The sequence below is a fragment of the Macaca mulatta genome, chromosome 1, assembly GCF_049350105.2.
Source record: "Macaca mulatta isolate MMU2019108-1 chromosome 1, T2T-MMU8v2.0, whole genome shotgun sequence".
NCBI classification, from domain to species: domain Eukaryota; kingdom Metazoa; phylum Chordata; class Mammalia; order Primates; family Cercopithecidae; genus Macaca; species Macaca mulatta.
This window is the reverse complement of record NC_133406.1, coordinates 183,484,702-183,504,203: the sequence shown is the minus strand read 5'-3', so window position 1 is coordinate 183,504,203 and position 19,502 is coordinate 183,484,702. Positions and strand designations below refer to the sequence as shown.

General features: G+C 39.0%; 1 protein-coding gene across 27 annotated transcripts in view; it reads right to left on the bottom strand.

The window, feature by feature from the left end:
* Positions 1–19,502, bottom strand: part of DAB1 (DAB adaptor protein 1) — a 429,613-nt gene that overhangs the window by 130,929 nt on the left and 279,182 nt on the right. For all 27 annotated transcript variants that reach the window (XM_028833300.2, XM_077955628.1, XM_077955718.1 and 24 more), the window contains exons 3-4: positions 18,544–18,683; positions 9,826–9,924 (exon numbers count right to left, since the gene is read on the bottom strand). In XM_028833300.2, the coding sequence (XP_028689133.1) occupies positions 9,826–9,924; positions 18,544–18,683 (239 nt within the window). The remainder of the gene's footprint in view (positions 1–9,825; positions 9,925–18,543; positions 18,684–19,502) is intronic.

Below are 19,502 nucleotides of genomic sequence, written 5' to 3'. Positions count from 1 at the left end.
TGTAAATCTTCAGTCACAGGGCCTGTCTGCATGCTGACAACTCTAAGTGCAGTCTGACTTCTCCCCTGGTGAGCAGATGAATGATCATTTGCTTGCAAGAGGCCCTAACTATGCCCATGAAGAGGTGAGACGCGACGCCTGGAGCTGGAAAGAACATGGGCCTTAGCACCATATAATACTGGGATCAGTTTCCAGCTCCACAGTGTGCTGGATATTTGTTTTTGTGTAAGTTGCTTAACCCCTCGGGTCTCAGTTTCTCATCTGTCTAATGGGAGTAGTGGCTTCTTAGTTGAGCACTTAGAGGATTCAGTGAAATGAGGCCAAGCATGTAAAAGCAACTAGCTTAGAAAATAGTACCACCATAGCTTTTTAAAGACCAAGACTGATAAAAGGAATCATTAAGAACATTTCGGAGTTGACCAAATCTGCTTGAAAACATTCATGGTCTCACTTCCCAGGGTGTTGTGAACATCCCTTTTCTCTGTCATGAATTACAGACTTGGTCCTATAAATTATCTCATGAAGGCAGCTTCCTGACAGTGCCAATTTCTAAAAATATGTTGATTTTGAGCTACGAATTGATTTTTTTTGTTGTGATAAATTAAAATCCGATATCATCCAACAAAACACTAACCACACAGAGACCCAATTTTTCCCTTTAGAGGTTCTATCTATTTGACATTAAAATAGATCTAGGGCAGCCATGGGCCAGTGGAAGCCCTGAACATTGAATGTAATACGCAAAGAGTATGGGGTGGTCTAGAGAGGAGAGATTGTAGAGAAAAGAAAGGCAAAATTTAAAAAATAGGAAAAAGAAGAGGACACTCCCTGCTTCCTGTTTTGTGAGCATCAGAAAATGACTCAAATCTGTCCAGAGCAATGTTCAAGTATAGGCTTTTACAAATAATTTATAGGGAGATCTCATGGCTCACTTCTCTTTGGGTTTCAGATCTCTTCATTCGCAAATGCGTGGGTTAGTTCATGCCTAAGGGAGCTTCCATCCCTGACATCCTATGACTGGATAATTCTGAATCATGGATATTTTACTGTCTACGTGGCAAAACTAGCATCTTTGGTACATAGCATCTTGGGCTCCAATATCAGGGCCAGACGATTAGCATTTCATTGTAAGCTGACATAGTCATTGTTTCCTTGTTCCTCCCTTCTCTCTCTTTCATTCTATCGATCCCTGAATGTCTTCCCTTTTACCTTCAATGACCAGTTAGCATCTCTGTCATATGCCAGGGTCTCCTATGCCAGGCCTCGCCGATACAACAATAAATGAGCCAGGGTACCTTGTGTGGAGCTTGTAGTCTGATGGGAGTGTGAGTCAACTCATTATGACACAGATGATCATGTGCTAGGATACAGTAAGCAGAAGATGAAGCAGGGACATCATAAAAGGCTTTCTTAATTCTGCTTAGAGGACATAGAAAGACTGTACAGGAGATAGGACAATATAGCCAATAATGTAATATTATTTAACACCTTGGGCTTTTTACTTTACTCTGCACTATTCTAAGTCTTAGAAGACTAAATTAATCTTTCACCAACCCTAAGACATAGGTACATTTATTATCTCCATCTTATGGATGAGTAAACAGAGACACACACACATTAAGAAAAATTACTTTAAACTACCGTATGACCCAGAAATCCTACTACTGCGTACATATCCAAAGAAATGAAATCAGTGTATTGAAGAGATACCTGCACTCCCATGTTCACTGTAGCATTATTCATAATAGACAAGAAATGGAATCAAGTGTGGTATCAGTGAACAAATACATAAAGAAAATGTGGTATATATATGCAATGAAATACTATCAAGCCACAAAAAAGAAAATCCTGTCATTTGGAGAACATGGATGAGCCTGGGGGACATTATATTAAGTGAAATAAGCCAGGAACAGAAAGACAAATATTACGTGATCTCATTTATACACTGAATTCATAAAAGCAGAGAGTTGAATGGTGGTTATCAGAGGGAGGGTTGGGTGGGGAGATTGGAGAGATATTAGTAAAAAGATACAAAGTTTTGGTTAACTAGAAATAATTTCATCTTTCCCTTAGTCTAGTTGCATTTCTGGAAAATTCAGTATTATGTATATGGGTAAAAATACTTTGTTTATGTGCTAAATAGAGTTAGCTTTTTAAATTCACATAATTACCAACAGGTTTTTCATCTACATGAATGTCTAGAAAGACATTAGAAAGTCATATAGCATAGGAAAATATCTTCTGCTGTATGCGTCTGCCCTGAATATTGCAGATTATTTAGCAGCCTTGGCTTTTAACAATTAAATTTCTGCATTACCAACCCCTCTGCAAAAAGTTGTGACTACCAAACTGCCTACATACATTTCCTAACCACTCCTTAGAGACACAGAACCATCAAGTTGAGAATCTCTGAAACAAAAGAAAGAAAATAAGCTTGGGTATTACAGAGTTCTAATTTGAATTCAATTTCTTTCGGGTGACCAGAGTGGAGCCTGGGGGTCAAATGACCAGGGTGGAACTTCATGAAGTCATTTAACCTACCTGTACCTCAGTTGATCCTTCTATAAAAGGGGGATAATAAAAAATTCCAAGAACTGTTGGATGTCAAATGAGACAGATCCATGAAAGCCTGCTCTAAACCACACTGTCATGTTTACAGGCTAGCCCTTATCCCCAGTCTTGTGAGAGTCCTGTGCACTGCTCACTGTCCAGGATGACAGCAACATCCCAGATACTTCTGGGTCCTAGAGACCACCAGGTCCCACTGTGATGCTCTACAGCCTCCTTAGCTTTTTCCTAACTTCTTCCCTGGGACATTTCCCTTTCTCAACCTCATTTGCTCTCTCCAAACCTTGCTCAAAACATCCAGTTTGAACTGAAAGGAGAACAGACTTGTTTTTGATGAGGCACAAATAAGGTGACATCTGGTTTTCACTGAGGAATAAATTATTAAATCAGCCCTGAAATTTAAGTGCAGTTACTGTATTTAAAACACAATTACCTATCTATTTTGAGGGACAATATTGAATCCTGGGCCACTCTCATCTCCTACCTGTTATGTTTTAGTCATTTTGTGTACATTTGCTGATTCTTAATCATGAAGTCATTTTAGTTTTTGTGTAGTAAGTATTACCGGGCACCAGCTATGTGTGGGTCATTGTGCTAGCTAGATAGACAATAGTGATGAACACAAAGATGAGGCCTTATTTATCTCTGTATTTATACAGGTACCCAATAATTATTTCCTGAGTGAATGCACGTATATATCTTTCTCTTCCATATATCTGTGCCTTTAGAAATACTGTTTTCTCTTCCCTTACTTAATTATTCTGGTCCTCTCCAACTCATTCCTCCACTGCCAAGTCAGTGAAATTTTTCAGGAACATTCTTGGCAAAGTTAAACCCCAGTCTATGAACACGGACAACTCTGTTCACACTTGTATCTGTATCACACAATGACTCACACATAGCTGGTGCCCGGTAATACTTACTACATAAAAAATGAAATAACATCGTGATTAAGAATCAGCAAATGTGCACAAAATAACTAAGGCATAGCAGGTAGGAGGTGGGAGTAGCCCAGGATCTTGGCAGCTGTTAGTTCTCTTTGTGAGTCTGGGTTCACTAATGAACTATGCGCATCTCAGGGGCAAGGACAGTGACCAATTCATCTTCAAATCCTCAGGAAACAGGGCTGCACATGGCATAGAGTAGGCATCTAATATGTTACAAGTTGAGTATCCCATATCCAAAAATTTGAAACCTAAAATTCTCCCAAGTCCAAAACTTTTTGAGACCTGACATGATGCTCAAAGGAAATGCTCACTGGAGCATTTCAGATTTTGGATTTTTGGATTTAGGATGCTCAACTGTTAAGTATATATAATACAAATATTCCAACATCTGAAAAACTCTAAAATTTGAAACACTTCTGGTCCCAAGCATTTCAGATAAGGGATACTCAACCTGTACTGCCTAATCATATATGGGTTATACTGTCAACATTCTATCTATCCAAGACAAACTACGGATGAAGCAGTCCCAGTTGTAACTCCACCCCTTTTGTCTTCACTCAGGAAAGCTCAGGAAAGAATGAAAGTGAGTAACAGTGACAATAAGACAGAGATAATAGGGAATCTGCTCTAATATAGATCAAAGCATAAAATGATTTTATAAAATCATTTATAAAATTTGGTATGCTATTATTAGTAACACCTCACTAGTATCAGAGATTCTGGACCAAGCTACCAAGCTCTGCCATTTGTTAGCTGTGTGAGTTAAATTATATGGACCCTGGCTTTCCCATTTGCAAAATGGTGATAATAATAGCGTCTACTTCATAGAATTGCCATAGCATACTTAGATTGTTGCGTCTAATAGCTCTAAGTAAGTGTTGGCTCATTCAAATGAATAAGCAAAATTCACATGTGTCTGTGGCAACAAGGATGTTGCAACATCTTGAAAAGTTGATGCAGGCCACTGCCCTTCATCCTAAGAAACAGACTTACTTGTAGGGGCCTGCAGTGTGTATCATTTTTTATGATATAAAGTCATAATAATTATATGGATTGAAATGGTGACTGGAGAGAGAAGAGAGTCAGTGAGGTTCACTAGAAAGTCTTGGAGTTGAAAAGTCTCTTCTGAGTCAACAGCCAGGTCAGGGACACTCACAGAATCTCACTGTCCTTATCTGCAAAATGAAGATGACATAACTCCTTCCTTGTCATCCATCCGTCTGGTCTACAGACCTAGTAACATCATGATATATTAGCAATATCTAGGTATCTAAATGTATGAACAGCTTTCACTATTGATTTATTCCCTGCAACAAGCTAATAATAAAACAAAATTTACTCACATAAGGATTAGGATCAGGAGTTCTTTGAAATTCAAGACAGGGTGTAAATTGCTGCAAAGGGTCTCTTTAATTGGGATCAAAACATTTTTGACAGCTTTTGGATTTTAGCTATTGTCACGTTCCGCAAATGTTTCTTTTCTTGGTTTTAAAAAAAAGTGCAGTCAAGCTCAAGCAAAAAAACTGCAGATGAGATAAACAACTAAGACTGTCATTCCAAATGATAAAGACCCAGTTTTCCATTTCTTTGATATGGAAAAAAAAACCCTTCATTTACAACCCATGCTGCACATTGAGTCAGCCCCCTGCTGGGCAATGACTAAGGTTTAGTAAACTGTTCTGCTCATAATCTCCAATGGAGGTTTTTCAAATAAAAAGCATCAATAGATATGACTGTGAGAGAAAACATAATCTTAAAATTAGTCTCTGGATTCAACTTAGATGTGACTTTGTTCAGCACCTTATCTTCTACTTGACTTTCTTCAACAATATTTCATCAGATGGTTGGTGCTTGAATACCCCCAGCGACGGTGAACTCTCTCACACAAAAGGCAGTCCATTTAACTGCTGACTGATAGAAAAGCCTTCTTACTGATAAACAGAAACCACCTCCTAAAACTTCTATCAATTAGTCCTGGTTCCATTCCTTGAGGTCACACAGAGCAAGTCAGCTCCTCTTCCTACTTGACAATTCATATAAAGACTGTTAATGTTAGGCACGGTGGCTCACACCTGTAATCTGAACACTTTTGGGAGGCCAAGGGGGGGGGGGGTGGATCACCTGAGGTCAGAAGTTCAAGACCAGCCTGGCCAACATGGTGAAACCCTGTCTTTACTAAAATACAAGATAAATTAGCAGGGTGTGCTAGCGCACACCTGTACACCCAGCTACTTGGGAGGCTGAGGTAGGAGAATTACTTGAACCTGAGAGGCGGAGGTTGCAGTGAACCAAGATCGCACCACTGCACTCCGGCCTGGGTGACAAAGTGAGACTCCATCTCAAAAACAAACAAAAACAAAACAAAACAAAAACAAACAAACCACCACCAACAAAAAACAAAACAAAAAAAGAAAAACTATTAATATGGGGTACCCTGACCCTTATCATCTTTACTTCAGATTGAAACATATTCAGTCCTTTTAACCATTTTTTAGGACCTTTGTTAAGGCATATTAACAAGCTAAGATTGCCAGATGCTACAGAAGTCTAATGTTAATCTAACAAAACTGGGGTAGACTAAGTGAGACAGAAAACATTCAACTCTACTTCCTCCCTAATTCTCCACTAGGGATCTAACATGTCCTCTACAAAGCTAAATGGCTTTGGGCGGATATGATTTTACTGTTGTTCTCTTTGTGTCCAGCTAAAGAATCAAAAATAGTGCTACAAGGTTTGGTGGTATCTTTCTTTGGGGACAGTTTAGCCACATTTGAGTAAGGATGCAGATAAAAGTAAACAACACAAACTACCCTAATTAGTTAAAATCAAGGTAATTAGGACTTCAATGATCTGGGCACAGCCTATTTGATGATGGGGTCCGTGATAAAACAGCAAAGCCCAAAACACGACCCTCGGACAAGATAAAACACCAGATACCCTTTACCTCTGTCCTTGTCCCTTTGATTACACAAACCAAGTGTCATGGTAATGGAAGAGACTAGAGATGATATCACATATTGGGGCATATAAATCATTGTGAAAGTATCTCTCAATTGGGCTTGATCCACATTACTAAGCTCCCATAAAGAATGCTGGAGGACTAGAAGCCCAGAGTTCACCATATTCTGTGTTCCCAAAGATCATATGAGCCACATCTGTGTCAAGAAGTCTTGGTTCAGCGTAGTTTCCAGGTCCCCAGTTGCCTGGATCCTCCTCATAAGAATATGTTTCCATTTGTCTATATCCAATTTAAAATGTGGAGTTCAGAACTGAGCATGGGTCTCCAAACTATGGTCTTTACAGAACAGAGAACCCACCTCCCCAGGGTTTTGAAGCTATATTTTTATGAAGGCAGATAAAGCTTATATTAGGCTTGCAATCCTGTCAAATTCAAGCCCTTTTACTACCAATGCTTGTGCCTTCATCCTAAACTCCCTTCTACCAAGGCGTCCCCAGATAGGCCCACCTTCTATAATATAGAGGAAAATTGCATTGATTTTTTATTCAGGTTGACTTGAGGTGAAATCCCAGTTCTGCTTCCTACATGCTGGGTTGTATTGTAAATATTTTTAAATTGTCTGTATATGATGTTTTGACATCTTAAGAAATCTTTCTGACTGGGGAGAGACTGTTTCTCAATTCTTAGACATAATAAAGGACCCAGCCAGGAGCATGTCTTTGATATGCAAACTAACCAATCCAGAGTCATCCCTCCTCTGCCTGGTTCATACACCCCAGAAAGCAATATTCCTCTGCCTCCACTATCTTGGGGCAGAGGGGGATCACCCCTACAGCTTAGAGCCAGACAAAACGATTCGAACTAGCCAATCACTTGCTGTGACCTGCCTTGCCTTGGATTGCCAATCCCGATAAAGGAGTGGCCTTAGGTCTCCCCCTTCTGCTCCTTGTCTTTTGCCTCCTGACCACCCTGGTGTCTTTCCCATGTGGCTCTGTGTGGTGTGCTGTGCTCCAGTCTCTAGGACCTGTGAGTATAACAAACTGTTTGTTTGTTTGTTTGTTTGTTTCCAGAGGCTCTCCAATGTCTCCTCTTATGGCTGCACCTGACTGACCAAAGAAAATGTTGTACATATACACCATGGAGTACTATGCAGTCATAAAAAGGAATGAGACCACATCTTTTGTGGGAATGTAGATGGAGTTGGAGGCCATTATCCCTAACAAACTAATACAGGAACAGAAAGCCAAATACCACATGTTCTCACTTATAAACAGGAGCAAAATGATGAGAACTCATGGGCACATAGGCGGGAACAATAGACATTGGAGCCTAGTTGAGAGTGGAGGGTTGAAGGAGAGAGAGGAAGAGAAAAAATAACTATTGGGTACTAGGCTTAGTACCTAGCTGAGAGAATAATCTGTACAACAAACCCTGTGACATGAGTTTACCTATAGAACAAACCTGCACGTGTGCCCCTGAACTAATTAAAAAAGAAAAAGAATACAAAACGTGGGTGAACTTAGAAAAGATTTATCTTGAGAGATAATAGGCATCGTTGTTAAACAAAAGGACTCAGGAGCCAGACTGCCTAGGTTCTAATCCTGCCTCTGTCATCCCTCACAGCCAGCAAGTTATGTAAACTTTTCCGTCCTTGCTATCTTCAACTATAAAATGAGAATAATAGTACCATCTACCTCCTAGGGTTGTTGTGAGGATTAAATGACCTGGTACTTATAAAGGGCTTGCCACAATGCCTGGCACATAATATATACTTGATAAAGTAGCTATTAGTATCACCTCATAGGAATGTTGCGAGAATGAAACTGAATAATGTATGTAAACTAACACGCGTCTAGTATATAGGAGGTACTCCATCATGAGAGTTGCACCTAGTTATTTTTTATTGTGGTAAAATACATAACATACAAAGTACCATTTTAACTATTTTTCAGCGTGCAGTTAAGGGGCATTAAATACATTCACGTTTCTGTGCAACCATCACCACATTCATCTCCAAAAGATTCCATCTTCCCAAATTGAAACCTCATGCCTACTAAATAATAACACTTCATTTTTTTCTTTTCCCTGGTCTCTGGCAATCACCATTCTACTTTCTGTCTTTATGACTGTGACTATGTTAAGTAATCCATATAAATGATATCATACCATATTTGTCTTTTGTGTCTGGCTTAATTCACTCAGCATAATGTCTTCAAGGCTCATACACATTGTAGCACATGTGAGAATTTTCTTTCATTTGAGAGCTCCATAGAATTTCACTGTCTGTATATACAACATTTTGTATTCATCCATCTACAGGCATGGGTCACTTCTACCTTTTGGCTACTGAAAGTAATGCTGTTATGATCAGGGGTGTACAGATATCCATTCTATTATTAGTTATTCAGGAGTAATTTTTCTATAGCTTTTTTTCCTGAAGAAAATCCATTTTTACATTTAAACTATCATCTTACTACCCTTATGTTATCTTCACACTAGTCAGAACAAGGAAGAGAAAATAATAATGCAAAATGACCAAGGTCATGTAACTCAGATGGTTAAGTATTATTTATGAAGTGCTTGATAAATTACCTTTGTGAAGTTCATGGTAGGTGATATACATGGAGGTGTTTTATAAGCTGTAAAACACTGAATAAATATAAGGAAAAAGACATCTATTTGACTCTTGTTCTCTTGGAAAACGGATCATAGAAGGTTTTTCTATTTTCCTCTTACCACCAATGAACAGGACTGACAGTGTCAGGAGAGCTCTGGGGATGAATCTGGGAGTTAATTGCAGCTGTAAGGTTGATGAAAACACAAACCACTTCTTTGGTGGGTTCAACAAATATATCAGCCCTTAAATTTCCTGGTCGTGCAGTGATAGATTTCTTTTTTTAAGATTGAGAACTCCATTTATTCTTTTTGATTACAGCAATTGCAAGATGCTCCAGGTTAAACTCAAGAGAGTCTGGATGCTTTGACCGAGTCAAAAGATGTACACGTATCTCCCTCTAGGACGCATGTCATTAAAGTTGCCAACACACAAAGAAATTTAACTTAAACTGTCACATTACACATTGATCTTCAAAGCTCATCAATCTCCCATCAAATTACCAGGATAGTGGGACACTTTTATCACCATTACACTATAAGAAACACAGTGCAGTCACACAGTGGCCAAGTCAGCATACAGACCTGCTTTGATGGATGATCAGAGTTGATCAAGTTTGTCAGTTGCTTTATGTGTTTGTATGCTTGTTTTAGATTTCTTCCCAGAGAGTAGAGGCTTTTAAGGGCACATGTGTCAATGGATTCAATTTCACAAAGCCATGTGATTGCTTTACTTACCCCTGTCTTCTCATCAAAGATTTTGATTCCTCCAAAGGAGATGGTTAAAAAGATTTTCTGTTTGTGTTCTCCTTTGGAACGAGCGCCAGCAACAACGCCCTGTTGACAGGAAGAACATGGTTTTTACTTTAGTGTTTTCATTTGAAAATTCTCTCTGGTCCCAAAGGCACGTCAGATACCATCAACCAATGCCACCAATCATACACACTGCTTTTCTTTCGCACTTCCACATTTCTCTACTCAATGCGCTCACATCTTCTTGGTGTTTTAGGGTCATGCTCGTCCTAGTGCTTCTAACACATTGTATAGAGAAATGTTTGAATGTTCACTCACTTAACTAATCAAACTTTATAGAATGGTGTCTAGATGCTCAGCTCAGAATTGGGGGTCCCAAGACAGACACAATATGGTTTTCATATTAATGTCTTTTGTGGGTTTTATATTAGATATGGTTTTAACCTTTTAAATAAAGGTGAGCCACTAAGTATATTCCTACATATAATTTTATTTTTTATAATTCTGGAAAAAGTTTTCATATGAATCAATTTTAGATAATAGAAAGAAAATAAAAACAAATGCTAGACTGTCCATTTTGCTGGAAAAATGTGATCACCATAGTTAAATGCCTATTGATTGCAATTTTTATCCAAAGACATTTTATGTTTACCATTACCCTTGTTCCTCTCATTCTCACATTCCATTCATCAAAAAAAACAAAAAAAAAAAACCAAAAAAATCCTGTTTCCTTACTGTCTCAAACGTTTTATAAGCCAAAGATATGTCTATGAATCAGTAAGAAGGTAAGCTTCACAAAATGTTGGGGTGTTACTTTGTTCACCGCTTTATCTCTCATGCTTAGGACGGTCCCCGGAGGGCAGGAGGTGCTTAGCAAATAATTGCTAAGTGAATATGTGCTATCCAGAGTTACTCAAAGTTGATATGATTCAAGTTAAAAATAAAGACACTTGCTTTTCAAATTAGATTCTGTGTTGGCCAGTTGCAGGAAAGCATGGGCTCCATACTAGGGTACAACTCAGGGGATAAAGACCTTTCAAGGGATCTACACTCTCAGGGGCTGTTTCTGACCATGTATTAGGGGCCTTGAGGCTTCCAGCTTACTGCCAGCCTCTAAAGAGGGCAAGATTAAGCCCAACTCTCAGCAGTTATGGTTCTGAGTTTTTAGAAGAAGAAAGGTCTAAAATAATATTGATTTCATATTTCCAGGAGATAAAACTACTATGTGCTATTCTCAGCATCAGTTTTGGGGAATGGTTGGTGTTAGAGAGCAGTAGATATGACCAGAGGTATGAGGAAGGCACATTCTTTTGAGGATGTTTGATTATCTTCACCTTGGGTATTGGAAACATTCTGTGGAATAAGAATATCTAAGTCATACTCCTGGTTCTGTATAATCTTGGACAAATTAACCTGTTAGCTTTACTTTCTTAAGTGTAAATACATCATTTTTTTGCATGGTTGACAGAATTAAATAAACATTTACGTAAAGTACCTAGCACAATGCCTGGTATACTGAAGAAATGTAATAAAAATGAATTTCTTCTAGAAAATACATGAATGTCCATTACAGTTTGTGTTCCAGTTCCTGTTTATAGACAGCTACTAGGAGGAAATTCCCTCTTTCATACATCACCCATTCATTCTCAAGCACATCTTGCAGACTCACAGACATGCAGAATGTATAGCAGCACAGAAAACCTTAAAACTAATAGATCCAAGTTTCTCAAAAGACAGATGAGAAAAATGATGAATTGAAAGGTAGTAGACCATCCTGAGACGGCACAGGGAATTGGTCAAAGAGCTGAGACTACAACTTAGCTCTCCTAACACTTGGTGCTGGGACCAGTGATTATCCTTTACATGTGTCTTATTTCTAGGTAGTTTAAGTCTCTCTCCCTACAACCCCCTTCCAATCTTCCTCTTTCAGCTCTTCAGAGCTGCTCCATATTGACATAAGACTGCTCCTCCAGCAACTGCTCTCTAAAAAGGTTAGAGTAACCCTTAACTCACATACAAAGCAGAGTTCTCTGTCTCTTCAATCCCTCCCCACATTCAGTGGTTTCTAGATTGCTCAATGTGCTCCTTGTTTTCCCATGAATTTACTGTGGGATGCTTTTAAGGAACATGCAGAAATGGCCAAAGTACGTCTTTGGAATCCCAGGGGTAACTCCTAATTTCTGTTTAATGCCACCTTCTCTGACCCTCTTAGCCAACAGAGCATACCCTTTATGCCAGATTGCATCTCCTTTGTTTTCCCTGCTTCACTTTCCTCCTGGAAGTTACCACCATCTGACATTTCACAAATTCATTCGTTGATTGTCTGCCTTTGCCTAATAGAACAAAAGCTCAACAGCGCATGGAACTTTCTTTATTTGGTTTGTGCCTAGGGCTGAGAATGCAGCCTAGTGTAAAGCAGGAACTCAAAGAGAAGGAAAGTGACTTTCCCTCACTTGCCTTTTAAATCTGTGTTCTCAGATGGATTTGGACTAAAATAATACATGTTACTATCCCTTCACACCCCAACCTTCAATCTCAGATATCCAGGATACATACAAATCAGAAAAACAATTAGCCCCTTGCTGGGCTGAATGTGTTCCCTCAAATGCATGTGTTGAATCTTAATTGCCAGTGTGATAGTACTGGGAGATGATTAAGTGGTAAGGGTAGAACACTCATAGAGGGGATTAGGGTTCTTATAAAAAGGCTTCAGAGAATGGGTTCATTCCCCTTTCTGCCCTTCTGTTTTGAGGATACAGCATGCATCCCCTTTGGAGGATGCAGTAAGAGGCACCATCTTGGGAACAGAGAGATCAGGGTCCTCACTGGACGCCCAACCTGCTGGCCCTTTATCATAGACTTCCCAGCATCAGAACTGTGAGAAAATAAATTTGTTTTTTATAAATTACCCAGTCTCAGGCATTTTGTTAGAGCAGCACAAATAGACTAAGATGTACCTCCTAAAGGAAAGTACTGGAAGGACTGTCAAAGGGGAGGAGACTGTCTCCTTCTGGCTTTATTCCTTCTTCCTTTAGGTGAGAAGAGCACAGGACAGGTTGGGGAAAGGGCTACACCTTTGGTCAGGAAGAGAAGTTTCAATGTCTCTATCTCCAAAACAGTCCTAACAGCTCCTAGCTCACAGATTTCCTGGAATATCAAAAAGCAATAATTCCTGGCACATAGTAGTACTGATTAGATACTAAGGCCCCCTTTGCTTGTTGGTATCAAGTAGCTACCAAAGAATTCCCCTGGTAGAACACGGCTGTAGGTAAAGAAGGATGGAAAAAGCCAACATACATGTTCCAGGAGCATTTCCACTTGGGGCTGCTGATGGTGACTTTACATGACAAATGAAAAAGAGAAGGACAATCCATAAGGTGCTATCTTTGGGGAAAGAAAAGTCCCATCTTAGCAAGCATGTTTTTCTTGTGAGACAGGACTCTGGGTCAAGCTCCGAAAAACTGCACTCAGTCTAGAGTGGGCCTGCTGCAAGACAGTACCTTCAGGACACTGACGGGCTCATCTCCCCACAAGACTATTCATGGCCACTGCGCAGAACTAACAGAAGCTCAGGAGACAGCTCTGGTTAGGGAGTCAAAAGATGTGGATATAGGTCCTGTTATGGACTCTGTGCCTGATATTAGCCACTTGACCTAGTAAGTCACCACTGGAAATCTGGAAACCAGAGAGTCAAACATTTTCTTGGATGCCTATGCTAGAGGTTCTTTTACCTATCATATAATTTAGTCAATATCACAATCCTGGGAAGTAAGAATTACCTCCCTCATTTTACAGATGAGGAAACATAAGGCCAGGGGATCAAATGACCTCCTAGAACCTAAAGAGACTAATAAGTCATAGAACTGAAAGTCAAACAGCGATCTTTCTGATTCTCAAGGTAGGAATCCTTCTACTACAGTCCTCTCTTCTCTAAGAGCCCCTTTTTGAGAAACAGGTTTTTAAAAAATGACCATGCAATGATGCATGCTACAGATATGTCCAAAAGTTTATGAAAATAGCTAGGTAGAACCAACAGCTTCCAAACTTAATGGTGAAGAGGAACCCAAAAATGAGAATAATGTTCACATTTCTCACCTCATAAGAGTGTGGGGACACTTAAGCAAACTATGCATCTACTACACTTGGCACAGTGTGCAGGGAGGGCTCAGTAAATAACAGTTATTCTTTCGAGAGCTAATATGATATGATTAAGCAATACCACGTGCTAGGCACTGTGTGAAATGATTGACACAGGCATCCTCAAGGGAGTCATAAGTAGGCAGCATCTCAATGGAGGAAGTTACATATAGAGAAAAGGTCAGGCATGACAAGCAAGAGTCACAGGCTGCCCTGTCCAGCCCAGGCGTTGCTGTGAGAATCAGATGTATGATGTACATGACAGGGCTCTGAGAACATTCGCACAGCACGGTACATGCACCCAACGTTATGACTGTGCTCTCCAGGGAACATGTAAAGCATATGTGTAAATGCAGCAGGCTTCAGGCATGAATTCTGAAAACCTTAGAATGCTATTCCAGAAAGCCCCATGTAATAAGCGTAGTGTCCATTCTCCATTCTCAGTTCTAGGTAGTTACCAGGTATATGAACCAAAGGGAAAAAATTCATTCTAAGTTTCATTTTTTTCCCAGTTAAAAAGGGGAGTACAAGTATCTTTCTCCGTCCCGTTTTTGCCCAGAGACTGATTCCTACAGACTAGAACTGCATCCTCTGATTTCCTGAGCTTCCTTCTCCATGGCTCCAGTTGTGTTCCACTAATGCAAGGCACAGGCAGGAGATCAGCGGGTGGAAGGAGAGAGAGGTCAGGGCATTGCTCCCCATTCCCTTATCATCCTTCATTTGCATCTCTGGTAGTAGCTGTATTTTGTGTGGTGAGAAAGGCAGACTTTCTTATCAATTCTGCTCTTCCTGTGCTCCAGTAAATATATATCTTCCTAGGAGTGGCAATAGCTTCCCACTGTTGCTAGATTCTGAGTACCTCACCACCCCTCATTTGCTACCTTAAATCTACCCACCCATTGGAAGTTGCTCCTTCATTAAAGTACCGTCATCTGATCTTTCCGGGGTAGATTTTGGTTCTTTCAGGACTCTGACTGACATACCTAATGTTCTGCACCTAGCTCTCTAGGCATTGTCTTTGGAGACCTCATCCTTTTCCTTAACTTTAATTGCCACCATTTTGTTTCTGAAAGCTGACTAGTTTAGAAGTCAATGATGTGTGATGTGACTACTGGGTAGTAGCTTACTGGTAGGAGCTTAAGACCTATTTTGGGAACTACAATAAATTAAATGCAAATACAAAACAGAATACAATTAAGGGCAAAACTGTGTCTTGTCAAACACAGGCTCTCTTGGTATCTGGGTTAGAATTCATTTTATCATAGATTAAATGAAGGCTGTGAGGCAAATACTTTAACTTCTCTGACCCTCAGATTTCTTCTTCACAAAACAGGGAAGCTAATACGTATCTCATATGATCAAAAGATATAATATATGTGAAAACACTTTGTGGATTGTAAATTAAAATATTACGATGTCAACAAATGATAATGATGATGATGATCATGATGCTCTGTTGGTAGACAGGCAATGGGTCACTCATGTTCATTATATGAATCCCCTCTCAATCCCCTACAATCCAAGAGAAAACTCTCTAATGCAAGAACATGCACCAGCTTCAGAGAGTCTAGCAAAGGCAACAGAATTTTTATTTCTCATATGGCCTAACGTGAGTAAGTGGGCCTTTTTGCAAGGGTAAGAGGCATTTTGTACATCTCTCTGACTTTCCTGGGCAGATGGCCAAATAGAGAATTGATCATTTATGTTTCTGTGTTTCCTAAAGAAAAACCACTGGGAGCTGAAATGTCAACATTCTTCTCAGCAACCTGCAAATAATGAAACACAATTGTCTGGAAATCAAGGACCCCTCAAAAAGTTCAGCACAGCTGACAGGAGTATGTTATAGTAGGACAAACTCTCAGGGCTTTGGGGACCTCATGGTTATGAGAGGTGACAGATGGAGCACTTCACGGCAGGACACACACACACACACACACGGTTGGCAGCCATTGCTAGGCCTAGTCCAGCTAGCTTAGGCCAATGTTAATCCTGAGTGAGAATGTTCAGGGAGCAGAGGCCAACTCCTGACTCACACCCACTTAGGCCTCAGGTTTCCAAGAAGGCGGCTGGCCAATGATGTGCTCTGTGACTGAACCTGGTGAATGGTCATCTCCCAGATGCTGGGAGCATGAGATCCTTTCTCCTCCTCAGCAGACTTGTGGCTCTGGATGAGAACAAGATCTCTGCATTTTCTTCATGCCTTTTAATTAAGATTTGTTAGAGTAAATCTCCATTTGCCAGACTTCATATTCACTGAGGAGGGACTTCAGCAATAATCAAGATCTTGGCCCTTATCCTCATCTTTGACTAGGGGACCCTTGGGATGGAAGGTGTGGCTCTATCTGATTGGAGAGTTTGAAGCAGCGGCTAAACATACAAAAATCAATCTCTTCTGGGGCTCTCTTTGTAATTTGCTGAGGATAGACAGATTGCATTCTCATCTGATCTTATGCACGAGTCACGGGTCCTACTCTGGGCAAGGGCAGGGGGTGGGAGAACAGGGGGATCTGCAGTTGTCCAACACCCCTGCAAACCAAGTGGAATAGCTCATCTCATTCAAGGATGCTCACTGTGACTGTGTATCTAAGTCACATCCTCCAGGCCAGGATTTATCAGGCAGAAAGATGGAGTTTGGAATTCTTCCTGTCCAACTCTTGTCTATTAATCACTCAGCTCTGAACCTGGGAGAAGAAAACTCATCATCGGACTACCGTAAAATTGTATAAAATTGCTTAATTATTGAAAAAAAAAAGATGCATTAACTTATTCCAAGGTGATTGCAAAATCATTGTTTTGATGTCTTTTATGCCTTTTTCTAGTATACTTTATAGTAAATACATAACTATTAAAATAAAGTTTGTTTATATAACAGCTTAACAAATAAAAAGAAGATATGTAAATGAATATCCAGTGTAGAAAATTAAGAGTTTAAAAACTCATGATTCTTAGAGCCACACTATAGGGAAACTTAGCATCTGATATGTATGCTAACCTACTAAAAAATTTGTATAGCATAAACAAAAATAATAACTGTGATTTACTCAGCATCTATGAAAGTAAAGGTGATGCAGATTTTATCACATTTTACATTTATGCATTTTACAGGTTTTAATACTTTTACACACCTAACAAGCTTTTTTTTCTTTTCTTCCTTTTACATTTGAAAATATTTCATTGACAAAGTTATATCTTCATGGGCTATTTGAAGATATATATATGTATATATGCTCATATATATTATTAGATGAAGGAGAAAAAGTCCTAGGACAGGAAACTGTATAAATTATAATTCCAATTTTATTACATATATGTGTATAATTCATATATTATATATGAAAAACCACAAAAAGAACTTGCAAATTATACACAAAAATGTTGACACTGATTGGCTTTGTGGGATTGTGGATTATTTCAGTTTTCTTCCTTATATTTTTCTGTATTTTCAAAATATTTCATAATGCACATAAGTGAACTCTGTAATCAGAAAAATAAATTATATATGTTTGAAATACATATGATATTTGTAGACTTCTTGCTAAATCATTTATTTTTTCAATGTTTTATAACTTTTTTAAAAGAAACAATATATGGACATCAGAATCTGAGAAAACTGTTATTTTTGTATACTCTTAAGGCTGTTTAATAAAATTTAATAATTTATTTTGTATATTTAAAAAATTTCTAATTTCTGGCTGGGCGCAGTGGCTCACGTCTGTAATCCCAGCACTTTGGGAGGCCGAGGTAGATGGATCACGAGGTCAGGAGTTCGAGACCAGCCTGACCAACACGGTGAAATCCCATCTCTACTAAAAACACAAAAATTAGCCAGGCCTAGTAGTGTACGCCTGTAATCCCAGCTACTCAGGAGGTTGAGGCAGGAGAATCACTTGAACCCGGGGGGCGGAGGTTGCAGTGACCTGAGATTGCACCACTGCACTCCAGCCTAGGTGACAGAGCGAGATTCCTTCTCAAAAAAAAAAAAGAAAAAAAAAAATTCTAATTTCTTTCTTCGATTCCTCAGAGAAAAGGCTTCTTTATAACATTTAAAATCAGAAATCTCTTCATGATATCTCCAAATCCCAAAATATAATTACATTTTGCTTTAAGGATATTATTTTAAAGTGTTTGGGGTACATTAGTAGAGATGATAAGAATGAATAAAATCAACTTTTATCTTAACATCTCTTACCATATGGCAAAAATACATATTATTTATTCAAAAATAAAAAGGTGGCAAAATTCATAAAATGTGGGGGATAAAAAATGTGATAATTTTGTAATTTTATTTTTTCAGGAGTTGCAAAATGAAAATAAAATGGAATAAAATGTGATACACTCAAAAATTGTAAAACTGGGCCTACCAAAATATTTCCACATAGTAGGTGCTCAATAAACATTTGCTGAATGATTGAAATCTCTTCCCAGTGAAAAAATATGGTGATTCAACAGTAAGCCAAGTAATTTACCAATAAATGAATAAAGTTATTTACAATTATGATGGTAATCATTTCTTTTCCTCATTCACATTAAACACAAAGTATTTAAAAGAAAACGTTTGCATAGCACCTTCAGTTTCATCATGGAATCCTGACATAACTTGTCTCCCCGAGCTGCGGAAACTTCATCAATCCCGATCAATTTGGCTTTGTACCGGACCCCTTCACCTTTAAACCTCTTTATCAAAGTGGCTTCACTGCGATCCTGACCTAAAAAGAGAAAAAGCAGATTCAAATATGTAGTTGTGTAGACCCCAGTGGCTTTGAGTATCCACAATTCCAAGATCCGCTGTCTGGTTTCATATACATTCCCAGAAAGTCAAATCACTGGACCCAGGAGAAAAGAATAGTAGTATCCCTAGATGCACATTCTGACTCCATCCATTTAAGTCCTGAGACAAATTACTTTTCCTTTCTGAGACTCAGTTTTCTCAGGTAGGGAAAAATAAGTTAAAAATAACCACCCCAACAGGGTATTATGATAAATCAGATAACATGTGTGAAGCATGTAATTCAGGGTTTGATAAACAAAAGATATTCAACAAATGATAATATTCACCCACTAAGAGTTCATGTCTGAAATTGTTGTTAGAATAATATTAGCACCGAGTCTCTGGCATTGCCAACATTCAATAATAGCTTGGCCAGGGTCCAAGACCCTCTTCCCACCCAATTCCACAAGCAGTTTTACAGTGAAACTCCAGAGTAATGACCTGAGGACAATTACCAAAAAATGGTTTTATGCCATCTCTTCTGGTAAGTCATGTGTGCGGGGAAATAGGCTTCCATGCTACGTGCTATTGTGTGTCTGCCCCTTCCAACAGGCTCTCTCAATAATTATTAAGATAATATTTTGCTAAGACACATCAACCAGGAGCTCAAGCATATCTACATGAAGTGAGGACAATAAAGTTAACTCTGAACTGAGGAAGCGCTCCATACCAGATGTTCTATAAACGTTATCCCCACTCTTCACAAGCAAACCAGTTCCATTTTCCAGATGATGAAGTTGAAGATCACAGAGTTTAG